Below are 17,941 nucleotides of genomic sequence, written 5' to 3'. Positions count from 1 at the left end.
TGTCCTCGGGAGCACTTTGCTTTATATAAGAGTTCGTCCAGGCTTGTCCTTTGCTACAAAAAGGATTGGGCCAACTTTCTGCACCTTGTTTACTTTTGTTACTTGTTACCCGTTACGAATTACCTTATCACAAAACTATATGTTATTGATAATTTTAGTGCTTGTAGAGAATAGCTTACTGAAAACCGCTTGTCATTTCCTTCTGCTCCTCGTTGGGTTCGACACTCTTACTTATCAAAAGGACTATGATAGATCTCCTATACTTGTGGGCCATTAATCAACATAGAGATGTTCACCATTGATGACTACTCCATCTCACGTGATGATCGAACATGGTTTAGTTGATTTGGATCACATATCATTTAGATGAATTGAGGGATGTCTATCTAAGTGGGAGTTCTTAAGTAATTTGATTAATTGAACTTAATTTATGATGAACTTAGTCCTGATAGAATTGGAATATCTGTGTTGTAGATCAATGGCCCGTGCTACCGTTCCCTTGAATTTTAATGCGTTCCTAGAGAAAGCTAAGTTGAAAGATGATGGTAGCAATTACATGGACTGGGTCCGTAACTTGAGGATTATCCTCATTGCTGCACAGAAGAATTATGTCCTTGATGCAAGGCTAGGTGAAAGGCCTGTTGCAGGAGAAGAGTCTGATGTTTTGAACGTCTGGCAAGCTCGATCTGATGACTACTCGGTAGTTCAGTGTGCCATGCTTTACGACTTAGAATCGGGACTTCAAAGACGTTTTGAACATCATGGAGCATATGAAATGTTCCAAGAGTTGAAGTTAATATTTCAAGAAAATGCACAAGTTGAGAGATATGACGTCTCCAACAAGTTCTATAGCTGCAAGATGGAGGAGAACAGTTCTGTCGGTGAACACATACTCAGAATGTCTGGATATCATAATCACTTGACTCAGCTGGGAGTTAATCTTCCAAATGATAGTGTTATTGACAGAATTTTCCAATCACTGCCACCAAGCTATAAAGGCTTCGTGATGAACTATAATATGCAAGGGGTGGAGAAAAAAATTCTCGAGCTCTTCACAATGCTCAAAGTTGTGGAGGGAGAAATCAAGAAGGAGCATCAAGTGTTGATGGTTAACAAGATCACTAGTTTCAATAAAAAAGGAAAGGGAAAGAAAGGGAATTTCAAGAAGAATGGCAAGCAAGTTGCCACACCCGGGAAGAAGCCCAAAGATGGACCCAAGGCTAAAACTGAGTGCTTCTATTGCAAAGGGACTAGTCACTGGAAGCGGAACTGCCCCAAGTATTTGGCGGATAAGAAGGATGGCAAAGTGAACAACGGTATATTTGATATACATATTATTGATGTGTACCTTATTAATGCTCGTAGTAGCACCTGGGTATTTAGTACTGGTTCGGTTGCTCATATTTGTAACTCGAAACAGGAGCTACGGATTAAATGAAGATTGGCTAAGGATGAGGTGATGATGCGCGTCGGGAATGGTTCCAAGGTCGATGTGATCGCTGTCGGCACGCTACCTCTACACATACCTTCAGGATTAGTTTTAGACCTGAATAATTGTTATTTGGTGCCAGCGTTAAGAATGAACATTATATCTGGATCTTGTTTAGTGCGAGATGGTTATTCATTTTTTTAAATCATAGAATAATAGTTGTTATATTTATATGAATAATATCTTTTATGGCCATAGACCCTTGAAGAGTGGTCTAATTTTGTTGAATCTCGATTGTGGTGATATACATATTCATAATAATGATGCCAAAATATGCAAAGTTGATAATGATAGTGCAACATATTTGTGGCACTGCCGTTTAGGTCATATTGGTGTAAAGCGCGTGAAGAAACTCCGTGCAGATGGACTTTTGGAATCACTTGATTCTGAATCATTTGATACTTGCAAACCATGCCTCACGGGCAAGATGACTAAAACTCCGTTCTCTGGAACAATAGAGAGAGCCAATGACTTATTGGATATAATACATATCGATGTATGCGGTCCAATGAGTGTTGAGGCACGCGGAGGGTATCGTTATTATCTAACCTTCATAGATGATTTGAGCAGATATGAATATATCTACTTAATGAAACACCAGTCTGAAACATTTGAAAAGTTCAAAGAATTTCAGAGAGAAGTGGAGAATCATCGTAACAAGAAAATAAAGTTTCTACGATCTGATCGCGGAGGCGAATATTTGAGTTATGAGCCTTCAATTAAAACAATGTGGAATAGTTTCACAACTCACGCCACCTGGAACACCACATCGTAATGGTGTGTCCTAACGTCGTAACTATATTTTATTAGATATGGTGCGATCTTTGATGTCTCTTACCAATTTACCACTATCATTTTGGGGTTATGCATTAGAGACAATTGCATTACGTTAAATAGGACACCGTCCAAATCCGTTGAGATGACACCATATGAACTGTGGTTTGGCAAGAAACCTAAGCTGTCGTTTCTTAAAATTTGGGGTTGCGACACTTATGTCAAAAGGCTTCAGCCTGATAAGCTCGAACCCAAATCGGATAAGTGCATCTTCATAGGATACCATAAGGAAACAATTGGGTAAACCTTCTACCACAGATCTGAAGGAAAAATCTTTGTTGCCAAGAATGGAACCTTTCTAGAGAAGGAGTTTCTCTCGAAAGAAGTGAGTGGGAGGAAAGTAGAACTTGATGAGGTAATTGTACCTTCTCTCAATTTTGAAAGCAGCTCATTAGAGAAATCCATTCCAGTGATGCCTACACCAACTAGAGAGGAAGCTAATGATGATGATCATGAAACTTCAGATCAAGTTACTACTGAACCTCGTAGTCCAACCAGAACACGATCCACACCAGAGTGGTACGGTAATCCTTTTCTGGAAGTCATGTTACTAGACCATGGTGAACCTACGAACTATTAAGAAGCTATGATGAGCCTAGATTCCGATAAATGGCTTGAGGCCATGAAATGTGAGATAGGATCCATGTATGAGAACAAAGTGTGGACTTTGCTGGACTTGCCCGATGGTCGGCGAGCCATAGAGAATAAATGGATCTTCAAGAAGAAGAATGACGTTGATGGTAATTTTACTGTCTACACAGCTCGATTTGTCGCAAAAGGTTTTCAACAAGTTCAAGGAGTTGAGTACGATGAGACTTTCTCACCCGTAGCGATGCTTACGTCTGCCCGAATCATGTTAGCAATTGCTACATTTTGTGATTATGAAATCTGGCACATGGACGTCAAAACTAAATTCCATAAAGGATTTCTTAAAGAAGAGTTGTATATGATGCAACCAGAAGGTTTTGTCGATCCTAAAGATGCTAACAAAGTGTGCAAGATCCAGCGATCCATCTATGGACTGGTGCAAGCATCTCGGAATTGGAATATACGCTTTGATGAGGTGATCAAAGCATATGGTTTTATACATACTTTTGGAGAAGCCTGTATTTACAAGAAAGTGAGTGGGAGATCAGTAGCATTTCTAATATTATATGTGGATGACATATTGTTGATTGGAAATGATGTAGAATTTCTGGATAGCATAAAAGGATACTTGAATAGAAGTTTTTCAATGAAATACCTCGGTGAAGATGCTTATATATTGGGCATCAAGATCTATAGAGATAGATCAAGACGCTTAATAGTACTTTCACAAAGTACATACCTCGACAAAGTTTTGAAGAAGTTTAAAATGGATCAGTCAAAGAAAGGGTTCTTTCCTGTGTTGCAAGGTGTGAAATTGAGTCAGACTCAATGCCCGACCACTTTAGAAGATAGAGAGAAAATAGAAGACATTCCCTATGCCTCAATGATAGATTCTATCATGTATGCTATGATGTGTACCAGACCTGATGTGTGCCTTGCCATAAGTCTGGCAGGGAGGTACCAAAGTAATCCAGGAGTGGATCACTGGACAACAGTCAAAAACATCCTGAAGTACCTGAAAAGGACCAAGGATATGTTTCTCGTTTATGGAGGTGACAAAGAGCTCGTCGTAAATGGTTACGTCGATGCTAGTTTTGACACTGAGCCAGATGATCTAAGTCGCAAACCGGATACACATTTATTTTCAATGGTGGAGCTGTCAGTTGGTGCAGTTCCAAACAGTGCGTCCTGGCGGGATCTACATGTTAAGCGGAGTACATAGCTACTTCGGAAGCATCAAATGAAGGAGTCTGGATGAAGGAGTTCATATCCGATCTAGGTGTAATACATAGTGCATCGGGTCCAATGAAAACTTTTGTGACAATACTGGAGCAATTGCCTTAGCGAAGGAATCCAGATTTCACAAAAGAACCAAAAACATCAAGAGACGCTTCAACTCCATCCATGATCAAGTCAAGGAGGGAGACATAGAGATTTACAAAATACATATGGATCTGAATTTAGCATACTCGTTGACTAAGCCTCTTCCACGAGCAAAACATGATCAACACCAAGACTCCATGGGTGTTAGAATCATTACAATGTAATCTAGATTATTGACTCTAGTGCAAGTGGGAAACTGAAGGAAATATGCCCTAGAGGCAATAATAAAAAATTTATTTTATATTTCCTTATTCATGATAAATGTTTATTATTCAGGCTAGAATTGTATTGGTCGGAAACCTAAATACATGTGTGAATACATAGACAAACCCTGTGTCCCTAGTGAGCCTCTACTTGACTAGCTCGTTGATCAAAGATGGTTAAAGTTTCCTAACCATGGACATGAGTTGTCATTTGATAACAGGATCACATCATTAGGAGAATGATGTGATGGACAAGACCCATCCGTTAGCTTAGCATAATGATCGTTTAGTTTTATTGTTATTGCTTTCTTCATGTCAAATACATATTCCTTCAACTATGAGATTATGCAACTCCCAAATACCCAAGGAATGCCTTGTGTGCTATCAAACGTCACAACGTAACTGGGTTATTATAAAGATGCTCTACAGGTATCTCTGAAGGTGTTTATTGAGTTGGCATAGATCGAGATTAGGATTTTTCACTCCGAGTATCGGAGAGGTATCTCTGGGCCCTCTCGGTAATACACATCATAAGAAGCCTTGCAAGCAAAGGGACTAATGAGTTAGTTGCAGGATGATGTATTACGAACGAGTAAAGAGGCTTGCCCGTAATGAGATTGAACTAGGTATGAAGATACCGACGATCGAATCTCGGGAAGTAACATACTGATAGACAAAGGGAACAATGTATGTTATCATAAGAGTTCAACCGATAAAGATCTTCGTAGAATATATAGGAGCCAATATGAGCATCCAGGTTCCGCTATTCTTTATTGGCCAGAGAGGTGTCTCGGTCCTGTCTACATAGTTCTCGAACCTGTAGGGTCCGCACGCTTAACGTTTGATGACGATATAGTATTATATGAGTTATGTGATTTGGTGACTGAATGTTCTTTAGAGTCCCGGATGAGACCAAGGACATGACCAGGAGTCTCGAAATGGTCGAGGGGTAAATATTGATATATAGGACGATAGTATTCAGACACTGGAAGTGTTTCGGAGGGTACTGGGTACATATTAGGTCACCGGAAGGGGTTCTGGGCACCCCCGGCAAAAGATATGGGTCTTTTGGGCCAAGGGGCGAAACGCACCAGCCACCAGGGGCTGGTGCGCCCCCCATATGGGCCAAACCAGAGGAGAAAGTAAATAGGGGAAGGGAGAAGGAAAGGGGGGATTCGGCCTCCCCTTTCCTTCCCTCCTCCCTCCTCTTTCCTTCCCCCTCCGGCTATTATGGAAGGGGGAGGCAGAATTGGGGAAGACCCCAAGTAGGATTCGGCCTACTTGGGGTGCACCCCTTGGCTGCTCCTCCCTCCCTCTACCCTAGCACAACACAACAATTGTTAGTCGTGTGTGGCGCCCCCCTCCATAGTTTACACCCCCGGCCATATTCTCGCGGTTCTTAGGCGAAGCCCTGCATGGATCACTTCACCATCACCGTCACCACGCTGTCGTGCTAACGGAACCCATCTACTACCTCGACAACTTGCTGGATCAAGAAGGCTAGGGACGTCACCGAGCTGAACGTGTGCAGAACTCAGAGGTGTCGTACGTTTGTACTCGATTGGTGGATCGCGAAGAAAGTTCGACTACATCAACTTCATTGTGAAACGCTTCCGCTTATGGTCTACGAGGGTACGTAGACGCACTCTCCTCATCTTTGCTATGCGTCTCCTAGATAGATCTTGCAAGAGCGTGGGATTTTGTTTTTGTATTTGCATGCTACGTTTCCCAACAGTCGGACCATTGGTTCATTCACGACAAATAACCAAAAATATTTATGTTATTTTAAAACAACTGACCTTAGATCAATTATCTTTCTGAAAGTTGACCTTAGTTAAAATCGATTAATAAACCACAAACTGTTCTTATCCTAGTTGGTTATGGTTCCTTTAGCATGCCTAGGCTCAACGTCAAGACTTTGATCCCAACACACCATGTTATGAATATTTTCTTGGTTTTTATCAAAAGACCAATGTGTCTTAAAAAAACCTAGCAAGGCATCGGCTCCTGGTTTTTCCAATCGAAATGTTGGCCCGGTCTGGTTTTTGAAACTACATCATTCACCGTTTTCACATGGACAATTACTCCCTCTGTTTTTTACTCTTCACATTAGGTCTCGTTAGGACAAGCTTGCAATCAACAATTACTCTATTACTATAATATTTGTGTGACATAAAGACATGTCATTTGATTCCAAATTACTTCTTTATGATTATGATTTTGTATCATAGAAGTTACACACTATGTGGCACCCAGGCTCAGAGAAACCGGAACATCCCGTATTCCAGCCCAGAGATCGAGATGAAGTCTTCTGGAATACGACACTGCTTAGCATAGAACAAATCAGCTCTTTATTACAATCTATTTGGGTACAAGGGGTTTCGATATAACGGGGAATTACATCGGCACGGTGACACTACGTCTGCCACTGTTGCTCTATGCAAGCAGTAGAACAAATCGAAGCAGCGGAATACCTTCTAGCAACGGAACAACGTTATCGGTGGTGAAATCCACTCTGCAGGGACTCTGGCTGGAATGCTTATCCTAGCTCGCAAACAAGGTATCCACGGCAAACAAGCAATCAAATCCGGCTTGACCTGCAAACTGGCATGACACGCCATGTCAGTACATTGAATGTACTTACAAGCTCACAATAACCAGAAGCATTCAAGACAAACAACAACATGGCAATTACAGGTTAACAATGATTAACATGATATCATCAGAAGAGCATGGCATGAACAACATGAACAAGGTACAGCTAGAACAATATGAGCATGGCATGAATATATGAATCTGACGATACTAGCATGCAACATGGTGACACTATCATGCACAACTTATTCTGCTAGGGTTACCTTGTAACCATCACATGCACAAACTTACCATCTCGGACATCACACGATCATCTCAGGATCTCAAGCTTGGTATAAACAATACTGTAGTAATCATTACATGACCACAAGGAGCTTGATCTTTACCCACGATTCTCGCACAACATCACAAATATCCAACAACTCGGTATCCTCGATAACATGGTGATCATTCATGGATCACAAACGGAACCACACTTGGTTCAACTGGTTACCTCGTAACCAAACGGTAATCAGTCACGAATCACATATCCAACTTATCCCATCATAGAACCGGGATTTTTATTAAACACATTATTATTATTATTATTATTATTATTACTATTAACCCATAGTGTGACCAACTACGAACTGGGCCCTTATCCGTGGGCGCGGCTCTCAACAGATTTAGTACACTCTGTAGAGGTAGCACACTATACCCACACCACAGAACCCATGGCCTCGCACTCCCATTCGGGTGGACCAACATCGTTCCGACAAAACCGATCTACTGCCATGACACTCTCCCGGCCACTTCGACCAACACCCCTTTTGGGTTCAGTCCTGGGTGGCCCAGCCTACCAAAGGCATACGGCCACTGTCGTGGCAAACAGAAACAATCCCAAACGGGGACAAAGCGCGCAAAACAAATTAGGCTCACAAGGCTTATGCCATCCTACCTGGGCAAGGTAGCGCCCGTGCATAACCTTCCCTCATTGGAGGCACCGGCGAGAGGCATGGCAATAGTCTGCTAGGGCCCTGCCCATACCCAAGGCAAATGTGGTTGCACTGGTCAGCTCGATATGGTGGCACCATGACTCAGCCAACAGTTGTTCAAGTTCAATTAAGTCTAGTTAAACTTGAATGCAATAAGCCGAGTCATATGAAAATAACATGATGCAACTACAATACATGAGCATGACATCAACATAAGCATGGATGTGCACATTACTTCTTAACATATTAATAACAATAATTCATATATCCGACTGATCATGGCATACTGACTAGCATGAACATCACAAGTATATACTGCTCAGAAACATAGCATGAATACTAGCATCCACAATAAATAGCATGCAAGAACATATCAACAATGCTACCATGCAAGCATTTAACCAACTAGATGCAATGGAACATGCATAACGACGACACTTGGAACAGACGATAGTCATGCACCGAAGACCATCACCACATCAACATGTACTACTAGCAAGCATAATAATATGAAAGGAATACTAGCAACTAGTACATGATAACCAGGTGCAAGACAACATAGCACGAAAGTGAACATGAAACTCTAAGCATCACCGGAACAATGATAACCCTATTTTAAACAAGAAAACATTTATTAAATATTGAAGTTGAAAACCATGGCCACTGCATGACTATCATGCAAGTGGGTATTGTGGCTTGCCTAGGGGTGAAGAAGGCACCGGCGAGAAGTGCAGAAGGATCGCGGAAAGATTTGCCGAAAATAGTCCTCTCCCGGATGGGGCTGTTTACGTGCAAGGGAAAAATGGTCATTTCCAGTATTTCAAACCATAGTGAAAATGTTGTAAACAGAACAGGCTCACCGAGACGAAGATGTGGGCATTGGATTCACCTCGATCGGAGTCTCGAGCAAAACGTTATAGCCCGATGAAGTCCAGGGACTAATCTGTAAAGATTTCTCCACAAACAGGTCCCTGGGCTGAAAAACGGAAAGCACATTTAGCTGAATACACCTTCTCAGCAGAGAAAACATATTTCTAGCCGTAGTTAAGTGAAAATACGTTTTCCCGAAAGCAAAACGCATTTCCAACCGAACTAAGACCAACGTATGTTTTCTTTTACCGAAAACGCATTTCGACAAAATGTGTTTCCACTTATCCAGCTAGGCAGTGGCGGGGCCGGGGCTTGGGGTCGCTGACTGGCGGGTCCCACGGGGTGGGGCCCGTCACTTATCCATGTGGGCGGACCGGGTCAACGCGCAGCGACAGGACCGACCGCCTGGGTCGCTACCAGGTGGGGTCCGCGAGGCTGGGGCCCGCCTGGCCTGGGTCAACTCCTTCTTCCTCCCGCTTGCACCCGCGATGCAGAGGGAATCCACCGGTGTCAGTGCTCGTTCGGGTGGCTCCGGCCACCGTTTTCCGCACTCCGACCACCCATGAGCTCGGGGCGACGGCCCACACCCGAAGGCTACGAGGGGAGCACCCGGGGAGTAGTGTAGGCAGCGAAGCTGTGGCCGCGGCGGACGGAATCTTCGAGCAGCAATGGGGGGTGCAGCCAGAGGCCATTGGAGGGGGGTGGCGAGCGCTGGGGTGGCTCTAGGGGAAGCTGAGGGTCTACTGGAAGTGGTGGAGAGGAGGGAGGGGTTCTTCCCGCACCGAATTCGCGAGGTCAGGGGTGGCGGCCATGGCGGCATAGGGCAGCGAGGAGAGGCTCCGTGGCTCGGGAAAGGCACTAGGGGAGACTAGAGGAGCGAGGCGAGGTCGATGGCAAAGGGAAACGACACCGGGGTGGCCTTATATAGGCAGGGGAGGAGGGGGTCGAGCTGGCGCCGCCGTAGACGCGTGCCCGGCGCCGCGAACGCGTGTGCTCGCGCATGGGCTTGGAGGTAGAGGATGGGGAGGCACAGGAAGAAACTCACAGGGCAGAGGCGACGCTGGAGCACGGGAAGGAAGCTGCCAGGGCACGCACCGAGCCAACCGAGCATAGTGCGCCCGTGGGCGCGCGGTGGCTAGCGTCGGTGAGGAAGCTGCCGGAGGGGAAGAGGGGTCCAAGGGGACTACAATGACGAGGCAGAACTGCTGAACATGCTCACAAGCACGAAGACGACGAGCACGAGCAGGGCCGAGGCAAAACGACGCTCTGGACACGGCCATTGCATGCCAAAACAGTGGTCACCGCGAGCACTGGTGCACACTATGCATGGGGTTCGGCGAAAACGTGTCTGGGGTTTAGTCCTTCTAGTATAGGTTGCAACTGAGGTGGTGGTTTGGAAAAAGGTGCTCTGGTTAAGTGGGAATTAACCTCTCAAGTTTGCTTTTGCAAACTTGATCAAGTTAGTGTGATCAACAGAGAGATGCTATGGGTCAAATGTGATGTCTGGGAGGTTTAGGGTAGGAAGTACTAGAATCCTGGGAAGTTAGAGAGGAAATGGACCAAGGATTAGTACACTTGATTTGCAACTGCATAATCTGGTCCCGAAACTTGAGCATGATGATGCACTCACATGGAGTATCAACTTGAGCTCAAATTGGGTAGGGCAGAGTTATTTAGTCCTATTAAGATGCTCAAAAAGTCTAATACCAATTGGCCAAGCCAATCACTACAAGAAATATGTTAACTAGTGACCTTTTGTCAGTGACCCTGGAAGAATTGGTCATAGATCTATGACCATTTGAGACCAATTGGTCAAAAGCTGTTCGGGGGGCTCCAAACCCTAAACCATTGCGACCATTTTGGTCAGAAAGGTCGTAATTTCCTTACACCAAATGGTCACAAAGCAAATAGGGCTGGCCGCTGCCTTATTTCTAGTTGTTAACGACCAAAATAGATGGTCATGGCCTTGTAGATTGTGGTTGGTTGTGATGACTAGGCGCTACCTCATCAGTTTTGCCTATGTGTCATGTCCATGTGGCAGTTTTTGCCCTAGGTTGTGAAGCAACCTATATTTCTGTCATTCCAAAAGTTTCCAAAAAAATCTCATAAATTGTTTGGATCATATCTTCATCAAATATGTCAAAACCCTTCCTTGCCTAGTTCAAAAATAACTCAACAATATTCATTTTCCTATTCTGTTCAGAGCAGCAGTTTGTGAAGGAAGTACCACTTTGGCATGTCCAAATAGTATCCATTTTCTATAGTGCTTTCCTATGCCCGAATAACCATCTTCCACCAAATGCCAGCTCAATCCATTCATTATTTTGAGCCGAGCTTCAACATTTGTAGTTATGTCCAGTGTGGTAGTTTGTAAAGCAAGTACCACCTAGGCTCCTCCTTTTGAGGTGAAAATTTGTGAAGACGGTCTTCTTAGTAACTGATCATTCTCAGCCAAAACTCACACCCATTAGCCATGTGCATTTCCCGTACCGCAAATCAAACACTTGGCTGCTTATTCATGTTTGAGCATCGATCGGTCTCCTCGTGAGAATCTTATGTTGTGATTTTCTTCCTAGCACCTACCTGGGGAGTTCCCAACCCACTAGACATGCCTAGGCCGCCCAGAACACATGGCAACGCCACGGTCACGCGGTGACCACGCGACGGGCATGCGAGCTTACGCGCTCTAGAGTTGGGGTCCTCGGCCACCGTCCAAACCTCGATGTCTCGCCATCAAACCATGTATTTCTGATTAAATAGATACTTATTTACCTAGAAATGATTTTTGGAAAAAATAAAGAGCAAACTATGAGCCAGCTGTAGTTCAAATTTGACCCGCTTCCAGCTGAATCGACGGGAATTTGTCTTTTTCACCAGAGGTGGATCAAAACTTTTTTCACCCAACCATTTTGTCAATTCTGCATTATATATGGCCTAGTATTTTATAAAATTGATTTGGTCCATTTTTACAACAATTATTTGGTAGGTCCTTCACAAAAAAACCTCCTTTTGGGCACTCGGAAAATGAAAAATGAATTTTCCATGCAAAGAAAATGAAAACTTCCTTAGGCAACATTGTTTGGAATTCCAAGATGCACCCTTGTGCACAATATGAGATTATTTGAACAAACTATGCCATGAATGTGGCCATAAGATTGATCATTTGGCTTGAAAGCCATGAATCTTCACACTTGATAGCTCATTTCCGAGAACACTTTTTTAAAATAATTACCATATTACAAGTTTATTATTTTTCCTGGAAACTTGGTCACATATAATGACACAATGCGAAGGTTTTGCAATTTTTTGATTTTTTTTTTGAATTTTTTATGCCCGTTTCAAAATGCGGTTAAAACGACGGGCTTGACCGTTCCTAGCTAGTGGTTGAATCATGGAATTTTTTTGGTGTTTCTCTGATTAAATAGATACTTATGTACCTATAAATGATTTTTGTGAAAAATAAAGAGCAAACTATGAGTCAGCTGCAGTTCAAATTTGACCCGCTTCCAACTGAATCGGCGGGAATTTGCCTTTTTCACCAGAGGTGGATCAAAACTTTTGACACCCAACCATTTGGTCAATTGTGCATTAAATATGATCTAGTATTTTATAAAATTGATCTGGTCCAATTTTGCAACAAATATATGGTAGGTCCTTCACAAAAAAAAACTCATTTCAGGCACTCAGAAAATGGAAAATGGTTTTTCCGTCCAAAGAAAATGAAAACTTCCTTAGGGAACATTGTTTGCCATTCCAATATGCACCCTTGTGCACAATATGAGATCATTTGAACAAACTATGCCATGAATGTGGCCATAAGATTGAGCATTTGGCTTGAAGCCGTGAATCTTCAGAGATGATAGCTCATTTCTGAGAACACTTTTTTAAAATAATTGCCGTATTACAAGTTTGTTATTTTTCCTGGGAACTTGGCCACATATAATGACACAATGCGAAGGTTTCCCAATTTTTTGATTTTTTTGAATTTTTTATGCCCGTTTCAAAATGCGGTCAAAACGGCGGGAATGACCGTTCCTAGCTAGTGGTTGAATCTTGAAATTTTTTTGGTGTTTCTCTGATTAAATAGGTACTTATGTAACTAGAAATGATTTTTGGAAAAAATAAATAGCAAACTATGAGGCAGCTGCAGTTCAAATTTGACCCGCTTCCAACTGAATCGGCAGAAATTTGTCTTTTTCACGAGAGGTGGATCAAAACCTTTTGACACCAAACTATTTGGTCAATTGTACATTAAATATGGCCTAATATTTTAGAAAAATGATCTGGTCCAATTTTGCAACAACTATTTACTAGGTCCTTCACAAAAAACCCGATTATTAGCACTCCGAAAATTGAAAAATGATTTTTTGTGCAAAGAAATAAAACCCCCATCCCAATATACACACATGTGCACAATATTGGATCATTTTCACAAAATATGATCCAATTTTCCATCACAGATTTCATACGTTTAAAAAAAACCATTTTTACACTCAGAAAATAAACTTAAGTTCTCATTGGTGGAAAGGTGTGTGCCACGGATCGATGACGTGGCACACATCCATCCATCCATCCACATCCATCCATCCATCCCACACCACGGTGACCTCCTCCCTCCGCTCCTTCCTCCCAAACCCTAACTCCCACTCCCCCGATTCAGATCGAATCGATGGCGGCGCCGCACTCCCTTCCACCGCCGCCTCCCAGGATCCAGATCCCTTCTGCCGCCGCCACTCCGCTCCCGATCCAGACCCCCTTGCTGTCGCCTTCCTCTTTGCCACACCTCTCCCCTCGCGGCCGCCTCCCTCTCCACCACCCACCTCTCCCCTCGCCGCTGGTCTGCCACATCTGGCAACGTTGAGGCCAGCGGGCGCTGGATCCGGCACCAGCGTGGCCCCTCCATCAGCAACTCGAACAGGGTGTCGGCGGCGCCATGGCTTCCCCCAACCCCACGATGTGGGCCTGAGCCACCCGCTGGCCTCGGCTAGGCCCCGGACAAGCAGCCGCGCGGGATGACGACCATCATCGACACCCTCCAGGTAGGCACCCGGTGAATCCCCGGTTCACGGCGCGGCCCTAATCCTGCTCGGAGCTCCCTCGTTTGACTTGCTCTCCTGCTCTCGCAGATGATGTCGGAGGCGGCTCCCGGTGGACTGGAGCGGACAGAGTGGTCGGAGGTCGTCGCGCTCGGCGATGTGGTGTCCAGGCAGGCCACCGTCAGTGAGTCTAAAACCGGACTAAATTCCCTAGACTAATTCTGTGAGCTGGGCTGACAGTCATTCACGTGCATTCAGAGCTGTTAGGGTCTCTCTGGGTGACCATTGATTCATTCCAGTTGCTTGGCATGTCCGATAGGATCACAAATTAGGGAAAATTTAGGTGTTTTATCTCAATTTACTATTTTGTACTTGCTCGAGAAGCCAATTAGCTGCAGTACATATGTTTTGGCCGATGTATGCAGCCGAGGTAAGTTATCTCTGGCCGTGTTTAGTGCTCACTGCTCACCGCTGTATTTTGTTTCTGTCTAGTGCCCACTGCTGCAATTCATGCAGTCCTTATGGTTGTGTGATACTGCTTTTTTGCTGGTGATTTATCTCTGGCCGTGTTCACTTATTGTTGTTATGCCTGTTTTCGATGTAGCTGGGATGGTCTGGAGCGGAGACTTGCCTGGTGTGGAAACGCTCAAGGAGAACATTGCTGCGTATTTCAATGTCCTGCAGGGTTTCCTTTTGGCCTATCATGGAAGCACGATCGGTGCCGGTCCTACACTTCACAAGTATATCACTAGTTCTGCAAAAGGCGTGGTGGATGCCAGCTTCTCGTTGTTCAAGCTAGTTGTTTCTGCCTATGGTATGTGATATCCAACATCCTGATGCAGCTTATCTCTAATATACATCTAGCTGTTTCTTCTAATATACCTCCTGATTAAGCATTTCTCTTGCTGGCCAATGCTGAATTGCATCATGTATAACAGCAGCACATCCTTAAGTCCTACTCTTCAAGGTGTCATATAACATACTACCTACCTTCCTAAGCTTTAAGTTCTGACAGGGTGTTGCTAGTTATAGGAAACTTAAGCTATAAGAGTGCCTTTTTATGCTGATAGATAGGATATGATTTCTGAAATGTTTATGCTGATAGATAGGATATGATTTCTGAAATGTTTATGCTGATAGGATATGAATAGGAATGTTGATTTGTGAAATGTTATGCTGATAGGATATGAGCATGGATGTTGATTTGTGAACTGTTTGTGCTGGTTGGATAGGATATGAGCATGGATGTTGATTTGTGAAATGTTTATGCTGATAGGATATGAGCATTTCTCTTACAAGGTCAAATTTATACTCTCTGTATGCTAATCAGATTGTTACTTAATGTTCGTGCAGTATCGGCGACAACAAGAAGGCCTGGAAGAGCGAACACTGCAGGTATGTGCAGTCGCTGCCAAGCTTTCTGATATTATTAGCCTACCAGATAATTTCTAATATTGCCTTTTGGTGATTATAGGGCACTGAAGATAAAGCTTACAGAAAGAAATAAAGATGGCCATATTCTCACATACTCCTGGATTTCATTTACATCAACTTCTCAAGACAGGAGTACTCCTTTTTAGTAGTCTCAGTTTAAAGTAAATTAAATGAAAGGAGTACTCCTTTTCAGTTGTCTCAGTTTAAAGTGAATGAAAGGAGTACTTGCTCCCTGTACTAGTTACTTCTACTACTTATTTTTAGTTGTTTAGTACTACTCTGTAGATCTGTGATACTAGTCTAGTCGCTTGTATAATTTTGTTTATTAGTGTAACCTGAACCATGGAGTAGTACCCTGTTCGCATATGTGTGATTATGTGTGTTCTGTAGTCTCTAGCTCCAGTACATGTGAAATATATGTTGTGGTGTAAATCATTTTCATTCTATCTTATAAACGTGTTTCTTCAATAGCTATTTCTGTTCAATTCTTGTTGTCACTGATGTTAGCATTTAGTTTGTCTCAAGTTAAAAAAATACTGAAAATACAGTGTACAAATCAGCCCAAATATGTGAGCCTCGGTTCTAAAAACTAAAGAGTTCATATATTGGTAGATAGACTGTGATTTAGGATATGCTAAACAGAAAGCTTTATAAGATGGAACTCTCAATATCATGACTTCACTTTGTCTTTAATTTAATATGGTTAGAACTACCATGGTTTTTTAAGTAGTTGGGGCATTAAGAAACAGTATGCTGGATGTTTGGCCTTGCATCCGTCCTTCCATGAATTCATGCTTGTGCATTGCTAGTTATTGCTTTTTTTGCAGGTCTTCTTCTTCCTCGATCTGGTGCAGCAACAACAATTCAAGGTGATGGTCATGGAGCAGCAGCCATATATTTTTCTTCTTCTTATTCTTCCCTGAGATGACATGAGATGAGGTTTGTTTTCCTCAAGGTCAAGGTGCAACAGCTCGATTTGATTTGATGTGATTGGATTCAGTTTCCTCATGCCTCTCTGTTTGCATTGCAGGCTCTGTTGGTCAGTCTTCAATTCTTCATGCTGCTGCTGCTACTACTACATGAGGACCCTCTTCAATTCTGCATCCGTTGCGGCCGCCGCAGCTTCCACCTCCAGAAGAGCACCTGCTCCTCGTGCGGTTACCCGGCCGCCCGCATCCGCAAGTGTAAGCTCCCCTTCCTCCGTCCTAGATCTCTAGGTCTGCTGCTGTCATGCGCCATGTTCTTGATGTTGCGCGACCTCATGTGGATGCCACGAACGGCGCTGCTCCTGCGTGCAGATTTGATTCGCTGCATTATTATGCGGTTGTTGTCTCGCCGTGGTTGTTCAAACTGAGATGTACCCAGTTGATTCATCATCTCGGGTCATAAATTTTTCTGCATTCCCTGTTGCTGTAGCTTGTTGGATGCATAGTTTGATCTCCCAATGGGAATTATTAGTGAATGGTGATGTCTAGTCACGAGAATGGTGATGTAGTAGCTGGTATGCTTGATGCGTGTATGTCCATCTCTTTACTGCTTTGCTAGAACAATAAATCCTGATGCGCATGATGATCATGGTCTGGTTTGTTAGACCTATTCTGCTGGTGCTTAAAATTTGACATGCCTGGATTCTAAAACTTGTTCTTACAGTTTTCATTTCTATGATCAATTTAGAGAGTTGGACATGTCAGTATATTATATACCAAAAAAATTCCTAGCTAGTGAGAACATTTTAGTGACTCCATGAACACATACTGGTTAGTGTTAGTGATATTATTTATGTACATGGCATTTGCTGTCAATTCTTGATTATAAGTTATTGGATCCCTCATTGGCTACTGTTTGATGTTCTGTACCAGTTCTTATTATTATATGTTCATTCTTATTTTTTGCACAGGTGAAGCGCGAATCCATGTCCGAAGCTGTGAAGAATATCAGCAGAGAGTAGCATATTATGTGTTGTAGTTGTAGGCAATAGTAGGCATATCTGGGTTGTAATATACTGTAACGATTGTAATAGATTAATGCAGTATTGGTTTGGACCAATTTCATTTGCTCTCTGGTCTATTCGAAACAATGATTGTGTATGTGCTTTGAATACCCGTGAAATGGAAACCTGACAAGTTATAATGGTTGTTTGACAGATTTTGAAATTTTTGATGTGTTGGATCAATTTTGTGATAAGCATGACAAGTGGGACCAATCTGATTGGTGGGACCAGTGGCAAAAAAAAAACCAGGGAAACGAAAATAAAAAACCAGTAGATTGTAAAAGGCTGCATCTTAGAAAAAAAGGCCGAATTAATGGCCCAAGCCCATGTAGCTAGCGAAAATTAACAAGAAATAAATACATTAAAAAGGCCGAATTAATGGGCTAGGCCCATGTAGAAAACTGAATTGGACCGGGCTGAATCTTGTGCCACATCAGCTTGCCACGCTGGATGCCTACGTGGACTGGGGAGATTGCTAGTGACCAAAACGCCATAGTGGACATATTTTGGTCGTAAACGTCCACGACCTTCTCACAGAGAAGGTT

At 43.1% G+C, this 17,941-nt stretch overlaps 1 protein-coding gene across 4 annotated transcripts; it reads left to right on the top strand.

The window, feature by feature from the left end:
• Positions 1-13,542: 13,542 nt before the first annotated feature.
• On the top strand, positions 13,543-17,549 carry LOC123138048 (uncharacterized). Of its 4 annotated transcripts, none has more exons than XM_044557950.1 (8): positions 13,543-13,975; positions 14,063-14,156; positions 14,577-14,786; positions 15,326-15,367; positions 15,447-15,567; positions 16,234-16,345; positions 16,437-16,590; positions 17,304-17,549. In XM_044557950.1, the coding sequence occupies exons 1-5, from the start codon at positions 13,949-13,951 to the stop codon at positions 15,452-15,454; spliced, it is 381 nt and encodes a 126-aa protein (XP_044413885.1). In that variant the 5' UTR covers positions 13,543-13,948; the 3' UTR covers positions 15,455-15,567; positions 16,234-16,345; positions 16,437-16,590; positions 17,304-17,549. The 4 variants fall into 4 exon arrangements, with proteins under 4 accessions (XP_044413885.1, XP_044413881.1, XP_044413880.1 ...); XM_044557946.1 differs by having other exon boundaries at positions 16,216-16,345; XM_044557945.1 differs by having other exon boundaries at positions 15,447-16,345.
• The last annotated feature ends 392 nt before the right edge of the window (positions 17,550-17,941 follow it).

The sequence above is a fragment of the Triticum aestivum genome, chromosome 1B (assembly GCF_018294505.1).
Source record: "Triticum aestivum cultivar Chinese Spring chromosome 1B, IWGSC CS RefSeq v2.1, whole genome shotgun sequence".
Taxonomy (NCBI): domain Eukaryota; kingdom Viridiplantae; phylum Streptophyta; class Magnoliopsida; order Poales; family Poaceae; genus Triticum; species Triticum aestivum.
Note: the sequence above shows the minus strand (reverse complement) of the source record. Positions and strands in the feature narration are given on the sequence as shown.

Excerpts from the sequence above, each read along its gene's own strand:
- LOC123138048 (XM_044557943.1), top strand. The coding sequence starts at position 13,949 with ATGACGACCATCATCGACACCCTCCAG. Across the intron at positions 13,976-14,062 it reads CCATCATCGACACCCTCCAG|ATGATGTCGGAGGCGGCTCC; the intron begins GTAGGCACCCGG and ends CTGCTCTCGCAG. Across the intron at positions 14,157-14,576 it reads GTCCAGGCAGGCCACCGTCA|CTGGGATGGTCTGGAGCGGA; the intron begins GTGAGTCTAAAA and ends TTTTCGATGTAG.